At 28.2% G+C, this 15909-nt stretch overlaps 1 protein-coding gene across 1 annotated transcript; it reads right to left on the minus strand.

Moving 5' to 3' along the window:
- Nucleotides 1-9473: 9473 nt before the first annotated feature.
- LOC125206404 (uncharacterized) lies at nt 9474-15416 on the minus strand. The gene is made up of 11 exons (XM_089061480.1): nt 15326-15416; nt 14938-14979; nt 14678-14758; nt 14502-14567; nt 14332-14409; nt 13534-13972; nt 13116-13447; nt 12207-12368; nt 11215-11691; nt 10777-11133; nt 9474-10648 (listed from the first exon to the last, which is right to left on the minus strand). The coding sequence occupies exons 1-11, from the start codon at nt 15414-15416 to the stop codon at nt 9474-9476; spliced, it is 3300 nt and encodes a 1099-aa protein (XP_088917606.1).
- Between the last annotated feature and the right edge of the window lie 493 nt (nt 15417-15909).

Raw genomic sequence — 15909 nt, forward strand, 5'->3', positions numbered from 1 at the left:
TAAGTACTCTATCAGTAGTAGACAATATGTAGTATGCACTCATCAATTAGCATCTATTTTGTATTATATTTATGGTGCAATTATCAATGACACAAAATTTACTACGAATATAAACATCTAAATTACATAAATATATCATGAATTATGTTAAACTAAATAAATAATAGTGCAGAAACTGGGGTAAATACATATCTTGCAAATTACATATAAATGCAAAAAATATTTGTTTAATTTCAATAATATAGTGATATAGAAATATTTATCAAATGGTAATGGTATAGAGATAACCTACACCCTAAATTCTCGGTTTTAAGGAGGAAATTAGGAGGAAGTCGCTTATTTAACCAATATTTATGCACCATCCCTTGTTATTAAGTTTTAACCAATAAAGTAGATTTATGCTTTTATATTTATTACTATCAATACACTATTATACAACATACCTTATTTGACTATTATATATGATATTACTTTCTTGTATTAGTTACTATTTTCATATGGGTAAACATAAATATCTTGTTAAAATTAAAATATGATAGCTAGTAAAATATTAAATCCGTCGAAATTGCTTCAACATTGTTGTAAGTAAAGTATACACTTAATACTACTACTACTATTCATCCAATTATTCAAAATATATAAATTAAATGTAAATATAAATATAAATAACATGCAATGCATACAAAAATATACAACATACACAAAACAAAACAACTGGACTACATTGAAAATATAACAAAATCTAAAACGAATCGACAAATCTTAATGACAAAAACTTTTTAAATTCATAATTACACTACCACCAATTGACAATTCTTCTTTTACATTGAAACTCTAAAATCCAAAATATATCTCATACATACACACATAAAAGAATACAATATATCATGGATTCAATCACTACGATAAATATTAGAGTATAAATGACTAACATCAATGTAGTATCATCGAATCTGTTATAACTTTTTATACATATAAACATACTATATGAGCTACAACGCCAATACTTTCATCTTAGACCACAATGATAATCCAACATCTACAACATCTCAAAACCATAGAGCTAAACATATAATCATACAAAATAATTAATAATTAGTTAAACACTCATACTATTAAACACAAACATCTTAGAATTATGACAAACAAAAATTACCCAAAAAATGAAAATAATGTACATCATCAAAGTTTGAAATATCATGGTTCAATAGTAACCTTGAAAGTGATGTATGGATCTGGTGAGAGCATAAAAGTAACTATGCTCCCAATTTCCAAACCATTTTCATCATAGAAAATTCTCCAACCACTATGCAAAATTATCAAATCATCATCACATTGTGTTACTTTCATAGAAAAATATCGCCAATCACACGTAAGAACAACTTGATGAAATTCCCTTTCAGGTAGATGTTGTCTCAAAAATGAAAATGGTAGTTCCTACATTTGAAAAACAAAATATCGATATCATATTCAAATTAAAATTTTTAATCATACATAAAATAATTGAAACAATCAAAATATGTTAATCTAAAAGGTTTAGTTTGATAAAAAACATATTTTAGATAAACAAATATATAAAATGAAATATATTATTAATAAACTATTAGAAACATACCTTACTCATGAATAATATTATTACTAATAAAGAGTAATATATTATAGTAATAGAGAGTATCATACAACATCAAAAATTACCAATTCATAACGTTTTTCTTCTTGTATGACTACACTAAAAGAAGGTCCATGCAAACGGCTCTGAAGGAATGCTGGAATGCTGAACTTTGTAAAATACCTAAAATTACAATAATAAGATTCAATTATTAAATATAATTAAACATTATACATATTTAAATTGAAATCAACTTATATATGTAGTTAAAATAATTACTTGGTAATCTTGGTGCAGGTTTGATCAAGCCATAACTCGCGTAGATATCAGCCATGAACAACCCACCACCTTTGTACTCCAAAGTTATTGTGTCATCCACTACAACGTTATTCTCAGTAATAATATTCTTCCATCCATATAACAAATAATAACATCTGTGACGAAAATAAACTTCAACTTCCCATTGAAATTGAGTGGAAAACATAATTATTTTACACTCTCTAGGTATTAAACACGAATCACTTCTTACAAAATTAGGAGGCAGTACCTATTAAAATAAAAAAATAAAAAAAATAATATCAAATAATTATTTCAATAAACAATATTTTGATAAATGACATTATAATCAAATAATGGAATCCTAATTTTAAGATCTTACTAATGTATTTAAATTGAAATTCCTGTTCACACGAACGCAGATCTTCGGCTGCACATCAAAGGTAGGGCTTGAAGAAGATTCCCCATCAGAAGTTGACATTTTATACTACAAAAAAATCAGACTTTATTATACAAACAATTACAAACTTAAAATAGTACTTCTACAATATCCATTAAAAGTTTGAGTACTTCAAATATTTAAGGGTTTTTTCGTATAAAATTTATTATAAGAAATCACTTCGAAATACTACCAATTTTTGTAAAGAATACAAAATTTTCTTCCTCAAGCAAAACAATACAAATTTTTACCTCTGTTTGCTTTTCTTTGCGTCGAAACTGAAAATCTTCTAAGAAATGTTTTTCACTATTAACAGAAAAAGGAAAAGGAGAAAATAAATCGGCAAGAGCACAACTATACTTTTTAAAGTAGACACAGTTACCAATAATTTTAAATAACACACCTGAAATCAATAGAGAGAATAAATCAATAAATTAAAACAAACAAAGACAAAATACAATAAAGGAGAATATTTTACAACAAATATTTAGTTAAAGTATTTTACACGGATGGATTATAAGTAATTTACATTTAATATAAATTTGAAAATCAATGTTAAATGTCCACTATAATCGTACTATATAACACACATTAAATATTATATAGGGTAGCATAAAACGTATATTTCTTCATACAATTCAGTATACACGCATCTCTATATATCTCTATAATTAATAGTACTCCTAGTAACAAAACATACAATTTTATCTTGAAAACAACGAATAATTACTGAACCTACAAAATGCAATAACAGTTAATTATTACATCTATAAATATAGAACCCTATGCATACCACTAATAATATCACCCTGACCCTCTATTTACTCAATGATGACACGTTCAATCCAATAAATATTGTATGCACCTCTGGTAGTACAAATTAAATTACTTGAAACGACAGAAGTACTACTAATAACATTAAATTAAAATTATAAATGCAAATCTTATTGTATGCGTATTGTAATCAAAAATAAAATTACATAAGTATTAAATTAAGGGTAAACAACCATTAAATAATTAACTTTGATCAAATATGACTTATCCCACAAAGATTAAAATCAGCTAATTAAATCACAAATTTCAGTTTTTCTACTTTATAGTACATAAATAAAATTATAGGTGCAAAACTTGAATTATACATACATTTTTTTTATAATTTGAACCTCAACTAAATAATACGTAATCTCAGTCCAACTTTAAGTTCAAATAAAGTTTAACTCAAAATTTAAATTTTACACAAATCTAATTCATGACTAAGTTCTAAATATATATATTGAAAACTGTCAAACTCAAATAAAAAGACTGCCAGCTCTTGTAAAAGATATTGAAAAGACAAAATGTTTACAATGATGGCAAAAACTGACCGCATGTCATTTCACAACTAATCATATCGTATAAAAAGAACTCCTACTATTTAATAGTAATATACTACTTATACTTCATATTGCTACCAAAATAATATTTGTTCAACATACAATGTCAAATTATACACCCAGACACTTCGAGAGCTAATCGCCCGTGCTATGGCTGGATTGAAGATGGAGCAACATACAATCCTGAAGACTTCATTACTCTAACACCACAATCAAACAAATGGGAACAAAAGTCAAACCAAAAATCACAAGAAAAAAATAAAATGAAGGCAGTATATGAAGATGAAGATGAGGACTCTGAAGAGATAACACGGTAAGAGTTTAAATATTTAAGAAAAAATTTATTACTATATTACTTCATTCATCTTTAACATCATCTGTTTAAATAAATTCGAAATTTCCTATCAACATATAAAACCTGACATTTGTTATTTTGAATATTATAGCACAACCAAAGTTTCGTCTGAAACAATAACAATACTATGCAAATGGAGACCAACTTTCCACAAAGTGTACAACCCTTCCAAACATGCAAAAATGATGGTAAGAATTGTTTGATTTACAATTTATATATTTCATCTGCAACAAATATTTTAATTATTGTCATGATTATCGCGAGTAGAACTTCAATATTTATTCATGTTACATAAATATATAACAATCTCTAGTTGACACTAAACCTGTTTTACATGTAGCACATAATTTATATAGTAGATGAACATATATTTAATTATTTAATATGACACTGAATATTATGCATATCATCACAAGAATTCAATCCTTTTTTACTTTACAATAATAAAATAGAATCTGTAATTTTATTAGCAATATTATTTGTGACATCATACAAAATATAAGATTTTACTAAAAAATATCTATAATTATATTGCAGAATAGTTTTCTAAAATTTATTTTTCAACCTTTAATGTAGCCAAACTATTATTTAACCGTTACATAAACTTTAATCATACATTTGACCTAAATAATCATCGTTTAATTTAGAATGATGTCTGCATTGTCAATAATCATTATATTATTATTATAGGTGATTCAAATAGCGGTTTAATTATTTATATAACTTTTATATGTCACTTGTATATCACAGGCATTTCCACAACAGTTTGAAGATATGTACGAAAATATAATACCAGAAAAATGCATCCTAAAAATATCTCCAAATTCAGAATGGAAAATTCACTTAGAAAAAGTGAAAAAACGCCACCATATCAGAACTTATCTATCAATGGGTTGGAAGAAATTTTTTCTTGATAACAACATTGGAATTCCTACTTTATTGACTTTCATATATGTTGGTGAGGATACATTCATAATACATTTCTCTGAAAACAATGGTATTCGGATGAAGGTTAATTTCCCTAAAGGTGCGATTATTCTTAATCATTGTTCTATTCTATATCCTTATCAAATTAATTAATGATAATATTACTTATAATTGTATATATACTAACATGAACTATCTTGTTGTAGATTTTACACCACCATCGAATGAAGCAACTAAAAAAATTGGAAAATCCAACAATGCCACCACAACAACAAAAAAGAAAAACATTGTTCCATCATCACAGTCTAGAGTACCTCGGAAAACTTCTCGTCCCAAATATCTTGCAGATTACGTATGAATGATTGAACAACTTCAATCTATTAAACTTGCTTTGGATTATTGTAACTATATTATGGATTTATATTTAACTTGTTGCATTGCCTATTTTGCTAATTATTTTTGCCTAAAACAAATACACATATAATAATGACAATTACTCTACTATTGAAATCAATTATGACTCTGTCGCCAATTGATCATTTCTGATAAAATCCAAAAAAAAAATTCATATCTCATCGGATATGGTAAAATATGTTCAATCTTAATGAAACAAATCTTCCCTGAATTCACGCATAGTCAAAAGTGACATATATCTATATAAAATATTATCAATACATACTACGATATCAAATATTTATTAGTATAAATTTATTCATTCATCCAATCAAAATAAAAATTAACAAAATACAAACAATCATTCTTGCTTCAAATTATTGTAACTATATTATGTATATATATTTAACTTGTTGCATTGGATATTTTGCTAATTATTTTAGTAGTACTATATGATTTGCTAAAAAAAATATGAATTACATTTATATATATTGTTTAAAATATTATTATTTTTCATAATAATATTATTACCACCATTACAAATCATATATGGAGTACTATATATTCAAATTTTCCAAATACATATAAATTTAAATCTAAATATATGTTCCGTGACTAATAGTAAATAAACAATACAAGTCCATTCAATGTTGAAAATTAACCAAATCTAAAACAAATCTACATATAATGATGACAACTACTACACAAATCCATTATAACCCTACGACATATTGACTACACTTTCACATCAATATTGACAAAATCCAAAATATATTTTCATTCATAATCGGTGATATACGCAATCTCCAACCTCAAGAAAACACATCTTCCCAAAATACATGCATTGTCAAAACTGATTTGTACCTATGTAAAATAATATCAATACATACTACGAAAACCTGAGTTAAAAAATATACAAGCATTTATTCTTGATTCATGCATTGTCAATATATACTATAAATTTAATCATTCATAAAATCAAAATATACAAGCATTTATTCTTGATTCAAAAACCTGAGTTAAAATATCTCTGAATAAAACAAAAAAACAAAACTAAATAATATCGGAACTGAAAAACAAATAAAAAAAACAAAACCTGAGTTAAAATATCTCTGAATAAAACAAAACTCTGATTTTAAGTTAAACAAATATCGGAACTGAAAAGTTAATAACATAGAGAAAAAAGTACTCCTAGGAATCACTCCACGTCTCTATCCATCCCAGAATAATTGTCACTCTTTTCCATTTCAGTTCATCCCAAAATTATTGTCACAGTTTTTACCACAAATAATAAATAGGTCACACAGTCCACTAACTTTTCCAACTAACTTTTCGTTACATTTGAGGACAAGAATGAGAGTGACAATTATCGTGGGATACAAAGAGCATTACGTAAAAATAACTGGATGTTTTATTCTTTTATTTTAAAAAGGGAAATAACTTTTAATGGAATGTGAATTGCAACCCTATATTAAGGTAATCTACTAAGGTAATTCTTTTATTTTGGAATGTGAATAACTTTTACAATCCTATATTAATGGAATGTGAATAACTTTTAAAAAGCATTACGTAAATTAAGGTAATTCTTTTATTTTGTCAAAAAAAAAAATAAATCATTAAACAATTTTGAGATATTTACTAATAATAACATCAAATGAATTTACAAAATATAATTATATGTATTTGCAATCCTATATTAAATACAATTTGAAAACAAAAACCCTATTTTCAAAATTCAGAATATTCCCATACTCATTACATCATCCCTCTTAATTTATTAATATTCCCAACCAATTAGACTATTCACATTACCAACCAATCGTTTCAAATCACACAACTCTCATTCCCCTTTTAAGACTTCTCTCAAAGAAAACAACTACAGATTGAAAATGTCGACTTCAAGCTAAACATCATCCACAAACACAAGCTTGGGAGTAACACCAAAATTCTGCATACATAGATACACGACAATCAAACGAAATGCCATGGTAATATTCAAAATCAGTTTCTATGGTTTTATTAAACTGTAAAAACCAATTCATTACTTTCTTAATTAACTAAAACAAATTTGTTAAATTTTTACAGAAACTACCTACAGAATTTGCAAACTGCAACATTCCAAACCATACAAAAATAGCAATGGATTCAACTCCACTTCAATGGGAAAGCGAAGCTCATTATAAGCACAATCATTATGTCTTAACAAATGGTTGGAAAGAATTTCTTGATGATAACAAAGTTGAAGCAGAAGATAGTTTAGTTCTCCTATATAACCACAATGCAATGTTCAAAGTTGATATCTTTGACAAAAATGGAAGTATCAAGAGTCCACCCACCATCCCAGGTAATATATTCTTAAACTAAAACTAAACAAAAATTTTATTAAAGAAATATTATATCTAATAAGTTAACAAATATTTGATTTATATTGACATTTCTCAGGTATATTGTTGTATGAAGATTACTATTTGAATTACCAAGGAAGACCTTCTTTTAGTGTGATAATACAGGAAAACAACAGATATAAATTGGTAACTTCCTAACCTTATATTTCTAGTAGTATTATTTATTAACCGAGCTAAATCTACTGAAATATTATTTTTTAAATATACTCACTCAATTTTATATAATATTATTAAATTTATTTATTGAAGGAACTTCGGTACTCATTCTGGACAAAACAACTCAGCCAAGAAGAAAACCAAAAGGTATTTCTCACAATCAATGGACATCATTATGCAGTGCGGCTAAGAAAAGTTGGATGCCGCATGTTTTTCACTAATGGATGGAGAATCTTTTCCGACGAAAATAAGTTGACAATGGGCAAAGTTGTCACTTTTTGGTTATTGGAAGATCCATACATTGTTCTCAGAGTTGCTATTCAATCATAAGGACAGGTAGCAAAATATTTTTATACATTTTATATACATATATATGAAATTCCATCATGATACTAAACTTATCATTATTCTTTAACAAATTATTAACATTGTATTTTCTTTTGCATTTAGGTACCTACTCGTGAAATCAACAACTTTGCTTCTCTTTTTGGTAAAGTTCATTAAATATTTTGTAACAGTAAACATTAAATTGAAACAAATTATTTCGCGCAGCTCTACTTTATCATATGTATCTACGATGATAAACACGTCCATGCAACATCTAAGCTTTCAATCATTTTGGACTACTGAAATTTATCTTTAAGTTGAATATATAATCAAATATTATACTATAAATCAATATTAGTATATTATTTCAATACATCCAACATTTTTTACATATACCTTTGATATTCAAAATTAATTATTGATATTAATTTATAAAATCAAAATATTTTAATAGTAACATATCTTTCAATTCATAATAAGAAATCTTTAGCAGTACCGTATCTTTCAACAAATCTAGATTTCAATTATGAATCAGACAAATTATCGACACACGCAATAATCAACTTATACTAAAATCAAACAAAATACTTTAATGATATTTTGTAACTGTAAACATTAAATTGAAACAATTTATTTTGCGCAGCTCTACTTTATCATATGTATCTATGATGGTAAACACGTCCATGCAACATCTAAGCTTTCAATCATTTTGGACTACTGAAATTTAACTTTAAGTTGAATATATAATCAAATATTATACTATAAATCAATATTAGTATATTATTTAAAATATCCAACATTTTTTACATATACCTTTGATATTCAAAATTAATTATTGATATTAATTTATAAAATCAAAATATTTTAATAGTAACATATCTTTCAATTCATAGTAAGAAATCTTTAGCAGTACCATATCTTTCAACAAATCTAGATTTCAATTATGAATCAGACAAATAATCGACACACGCAATAATCAACTTATACTAAAATCAAACAAAATACTTTAATGATATGATATATTTCAATTTGTATTACCCTATTAATTTTTCCTCAGAATTATATCCATGACACATGGCTTTCAACACTATACAAAATAAATAAATAAACGTGGCAATCGATACATATGTAAATGTTAAGGATAACCACCAAATTAATGATATTTAACAAAAACATTAATTATCAACAAAGACAAAATAGATACAGATATATATTATACATTACGAAAAACTTTTTTGTATACAACATTGTCGGTAACATCAGAATGTTCCTCTTCACTTCCAACTATTAATATTTTTAACCCACTGCGACTTGTAACTCTTGAGATAGCAACATAAAATTTCCCATGAGTAAACACGAGATTTTTCAAAAGCAGACCAACATGAGATAAAGACTGTCCTTGACTTTTATTAATTGTCATTGCATAAGACACAATCAATGGAAATTGTCGACGTTGAAACTTAAAAGACAACTTTAAATCAGAAGAACTGAGAGACAACCGTGGTAACAACACTAAATGGCCTGCAGAACGACCAGAAAGCACTTTTGCTTCCAAAGCATGACTTCCAAGTCTAGTAATCACCAATCTAGTACCGTTGCACAATCCAGAATCATGATCAATATTTCTCAATAACATCACAGGAGTACCAATCTTAAGATGTAATTCATGATTTGGTAAACCAGAACAACGTATACCATTCAATAATTCTGGAGTGTGAACCTCCTCGAAAACACCCGGACGTGAATCAGATCCAACTACACTATCAGCACTTAAATAAGTATGATCTTGCAAAAAATTATGAGACATCATATACTGATTAACCATTTCAACAACTTCTAAAGTTGGAGCTAAAATAGCACGATCCTGTAAACAACTCAAATCTTCAACATTTTGCCCAAATCTTGGATAGGTCGAAGAAACAATACTTTGCAAATGATCAGTAGTATACTCCAGCAACAAATCTCTTGGAATAACTACTTTACCATACCCATCTGTACAATCTCCAACAACACCATCACCAACATCTATCAACCACTTAGAAAATTCAATTAATTCCAAGCTCTCAATACCACTATCAACATTCAATAATCTCATATTTTTTGTCAACCTCAAAACTTTGCAATAATCCCAAATATAAGAAGAATTGATAGTGTCATTTACAACATCTTGCTTACTACCTTTGGGAATAACAGGTAAAATCTGCCGAAAATCACCACCAAAAACAGTTGTTATACCACCAAACGGTAAATCTGCACTGCTTTGATTTGAACAATGTATTATATCATAAAGAGTTCTATCCAAAGCTTCAAAGCAATGTTTATGCATCATTGGAGCTTCATCCCAAATAATCAATTTTGTTCTAACAATAAGCTCAGCAAGTGCACTTCCTTGTTTAATACAACAAAATGAATTCTCAGTTACATTAATTGGAATCTTAAACCGAGAATGAGATGTTCTCCCACCAGGTAACAATAACGATGCAATTCCACTTGAGGCAACATTTAAACAATTTCACCTCTACACCGAATAGCAGCAGACAAAGATGACCACATAAAAGTTTTCCCGGTACCACCAGATCCATATACAAAAAATACTTCCCCACCTCCAGAATCAACTGACTGAATTATAGAATCGTACACATGCCGTTGTTCATCGTTAAATTTAGAGACATACACAGCATGATCTCTAGCTAAGCCTTCTCGGTCATAAGACAACTCCTCCATTATCAACCTATTCTGACAAGGTTGAAAATAATCTTCTGATGGAAATGACATTGATTGAAATTCATTTAAACTCCTTCCCACCTTCTTCAAGGCCTTTTCAATATCTGCTAATGCATAATTTCGTTTATCCTCTTCAGTGAGTAACAAATCTGAAAAACAAATATAATATGACATAAACAAAATCAAATAAACAATACTAAAAAATTTAATATAATAATAATTTACATTACCTGGATGCCTTAGCACTCTTCGCTGTCTATAAATAATATCATCTGACAATACACTCCAACAACTCTCCCAAACAACTTCAGGACGACAAATAGAATCAAAGGATAATAACGTTACAAACAAATCTCTTAATGCAGAAGCAGAAGCCCATTCACTTGCCTCCATAATACCATTAATATATTCTTTATCATCATCCAACAATCCTAAGGCATAACATGCATCCCTAAATGTACCATATTGAACACCCTTGACACTTCTTAAATCTTCATAGCAAGTAGCACCAGGAATAATATTCAAAAGCAATCTCAAATAATATAACTCATCAGAACATAATGGAATAAATCTCAACCTTCCAATCACAAAACCCTGTTTTCGAGGTGTCCACTCTCTGCTGGCAGATCTCCAAACAAACTTATTTGGAAAATCTGAGTATATCAGCGCTCTAGCATAAGGATATTTCTTATTCGCCTCAAACCAACCTAAAACATGCTTTCATTAACACTATTCCGAGTCATCACATCATCTAAACCAGTTGACTCGTCATATATGATAGTTTGCTCATTTGGTAAATGAAAACTTAATCTTTCCACTGCAGGATCTCTATACTATATTTCAAATCCAAACAACCTCCATGCAGCTTCACAAGGCGAAATATATCTACAATCATAATACATACTGACTTCATCAACTTCTTTCATTGAATCAGCATCTCTTGCAGTATTATAAAATGAAGCAGTTACACGATAATTACCTTTGTTAACATACTTAAACAAATACTTAATAGACCGAGATTGATTACACCATTCAACATTGACATGAGCTCCATACTTCATCAACAAATAACGGTTATGAGGAACAATATAACGATTATCTAAGGGTATCCCACTCTTCCAAATAGTTCGACCATTATTCCTCCTTCTATAAATTGGATAACCCTCATCATCAACTTTTGTAGCATCTAAATATTTTTTTGGAAAATACTTACTGCATTTACCTTCAAACATGCAAGGAGAATCACGCCTAGCTACACCACATGGGCCATGCACCATAAATTCAGAGACAAGTTTATAATAATCTTCGTCAAGATCAGAATCTGGAATTTCGGCAGAAATAATTTCATCAATATTTGCAGGCTCAGGATGTTTTTTCTTCTTGGCTAAAAACAGAAGAATATGAGCGTGAGGCAAACCACGTTTTTAAAATTCCACAGTATAAACAACTGCAACATAAAAAAAACATATTATAAACAATAAAAAGTAAAAAATTAAAAACACATTAAAAACAAATAAAATAAATATACAATAAATCTGACCTGCTACTACGTCACCAAGCACTTTATTACAACGAAAATCTTTGATCATACTGTTTAACTTCAACTTAAATATTCTCAAAACAACATCAGGACGATCTTCGTATTTTAGCCCCCTACTCTCAACAAACCTTAAAATTTCAGGCCATTTAGGATTGCAAGTGAATGTAATAAACAAATTTGGATATCCAGCCCACTTGCAAATAGCCATTGCATCATGATAACTTTGAATCATATAACGGGCACCGCCTGTATAACTTGAAGGCAAAATAACTCGCATACCACATTTTAGTACCATCTGTTTCACCACTTAACAACGCATCCGACAGACCTTTATACAAATCACAACGCAAACTCTTTTGATGAGAACGGATATACTTCAATCTGCCAGCTGCAACCATCGTGTATGCATCCACAATAAATTGTTGAAACAATCGTCGAGATGACAAAATTAACGACAAACAATTCATTCTGTCATGCAAGTAGTATGCAAAATATTCTTTTGCACTTATTTTTCTGCGAGAATAACCCAAACCCACAACAGATTCTGAAAAACAAATATCATCCCTATAACCATCTTCACCATATACATACAACAATGGGTTTGTAAAGGAAGATATGTTGGATGTAACTCATGAATCCTTTTCAGATGTCCTGTCCGAAGTTCAACTATGATATCCCTATCGCATATATTTTCATCGATATCACCAACAATCAATGCAGCTACTTCAGATACAACTGGCAAATTATATCTCCTGCCATCTTTCCCCCCTTTTCCAATCAACCTCAATTTCACAACCTCATCAATTTCATGTAACTTTTCTCTGACCATCCGAAATGACTTCACTAATTGATTATGCTCATCAAGCATTTGTTGAATTTCCAAAACTAATTCCTCATGCAAAGAATTCAAATCTTTCTCAGACCTAATAAAAATAATGTTAATTAAATCAAATTAATGTAATAAAATTAAGATATAAAATAAAATCAACCAAAAACAAAAAACTCATACCTCACCGCCAACATTCTATTAAGAACTTCATTCTCCGTATCGTAAATATACAACTGAGCAAGTTTAGGCCGACAACCTACTACGGGCATCATACTACCAATAAGATGATAGTTTTGACCATGCAAACGAAAAATTGGAGGACCATGCCCATCATTAATGCTATTATCAACTTTTCCATCCATAGAAGTAAATCCAAACATACTATTGTAAGTACGAATGTTCTTCTGAAAATGCTTACACTTTCTATCACTTCCAAAAAACAACTCCTTGAGAAGTATAGGTGGATCCTCAAAACTCGGTAGTTGTATTTTTCCATTGACACAACACCTAGAAAACTTTGGATTTTTATCTTTAGCAGACTTTTTCAACCTTTCATCATACCAAAACATAGCACTACAATGTGAACAAACATAAGTTGGATCACCAACGTCGAGATACCCTGCATTATATACAATAAGTTTATTAATTTACAAAGAACAATAAAAACTAAGAAGAACATAAAATAAAGAATCTTGAACTTACAAAGATAAAAACTTACACACCAAATACATATAAACGATTACCTTCAACAGGAAAAATGTTGTGTTCCAACATATCACAACTCCTATTAATAGCTTTTGAAGTAGATGGAAGCACACTACTTCTTACATCACAATAAACACCATCTTTTAAAATCCCACTCGTAGATGCTATATTATATTTTTATCACCCACAAAAAATAATATAAAAAAGTTAACTTTACATATATATAATAACACGAATATACCAAAACAAACAAAACATAATTTAAAAAGTTACCACTCTTAACAACAGTACCAATATGTGCTTCACCCAATAAACCTTGATCCATCTCTTTCAACGAAGGTATCGAAGAACCTATAATTAATTAATAAAAATAAATTGAGTAATTTCAAAGGACAAATTTAAAAACTAAACTATATAACTAATGTGATATATATAGAACATACCATTTATAGAAGGCATTGTAAAGTTAAGATCACCATCAAACAATTTAAACCTTTTATTAGGTCTTCCTTCACAAACATCCAAACCTTTAAATACTAACGAAGATACACCTGCCAAAATTAATTGCTATGTAAAACACAAAAAAATGAAAAAAAAAAACCAAAAATGTAAATATTACCTTCAAAGGTCAATTCATTGTCCTTACAACTTTTAAAAAATGATCGTTGATCAACTTCAATCAAACCAAAAATGTTAACACCTACAAAACAATAATGAAATAATGCCAACAACTCAATGAATAACAACTACAATGAAAATATCTAAATTAACTTAACAAATCATAAGATCAGAAAATACCATATATAACAGCACCATTCCAAGAATCCGCTGTGAACTTCAAATCATGTTCAAATAATTTAAATTTTCGAATGGGAGTACCTTCCCAAATATCAACACCTTTAGACAATAACGAAGATTTACCTACAAATATATTATCAAAAATTTAATTAGTAAATAGTCAAGATATAAATAATACATAAATATCAAAACGTAACATAAAATAGTTTAAATAAATTAAACAAATGATCTCCGTAAATACAAAATATAATTTCTATTAAAACAAAACAAAATATCAAAATAAAATGCCCAGCAAAAGAAAAAAATATTCAAAAATTCAATTCACAAATTATATTCAGACACACATAGAATATTTACAATTTATATTTCACCATATCCCGAAAATCTCAATAATCTACATAGCTAAACAAAATAAAAAAACAACAAAAAAAATATTTTCTCACATACCATGTTAATTTTACATACATACCTGAAATATTGATGGTTTCGCACAATTTGTTAGTTACCAACTTGATAGATTTCTCGATTTTCTTCATTTCCGAGCTGAGTTTTCTACGCATTGATAAGTTCGACTAATATACAATATATTTATTCATTGGGAAATACAAACCTCTACTTAAGTGGTGTTCCTACACCGCAATATACTATTAACTTCTAATTGATTTTATACCACAGTAGAACCCATGATATTTAAAATAAAATAATTCATTGGGAACTACAAACCACTCACTTAAGAGGTGTTCCTACAACAAAATATATATAATCTATAACAAATAGTAAAATCAATATTACATATTGAGAATACTGTCATTTGTAAATGACAACTAATATTTGGCCAAAACATCTAATTATTTAACAAAAAACAACAATCCATAACATTTGATTTCAATATAATAATACTAAAAAGTTACACTTGTGAAAATATTAAAATAACTAAATATATCATAATAAACATCGATACAAAAAGAAATTCTTCATAACAAACAAAAATTAACACATCATGTAAAATACATAAAGATATACTCCATTTCCTACCAAAATTAATCATCAGCT

This window comes from Salvia hispanica, chromosome 6, assembly GCF_029641045.1.
Source record: "Salvia hispanica isolate PSC_SH4W2 chromosome 6, Shi_PSC_v1, whole genome shotgun sequence".
NCBI classification, from domain to species: Eukaryota; Viridiplantae; Streptophyta; class Magnoliopsida; order Lamiales; family Lamiaceae; genus Salvia; species Salvia hispanica.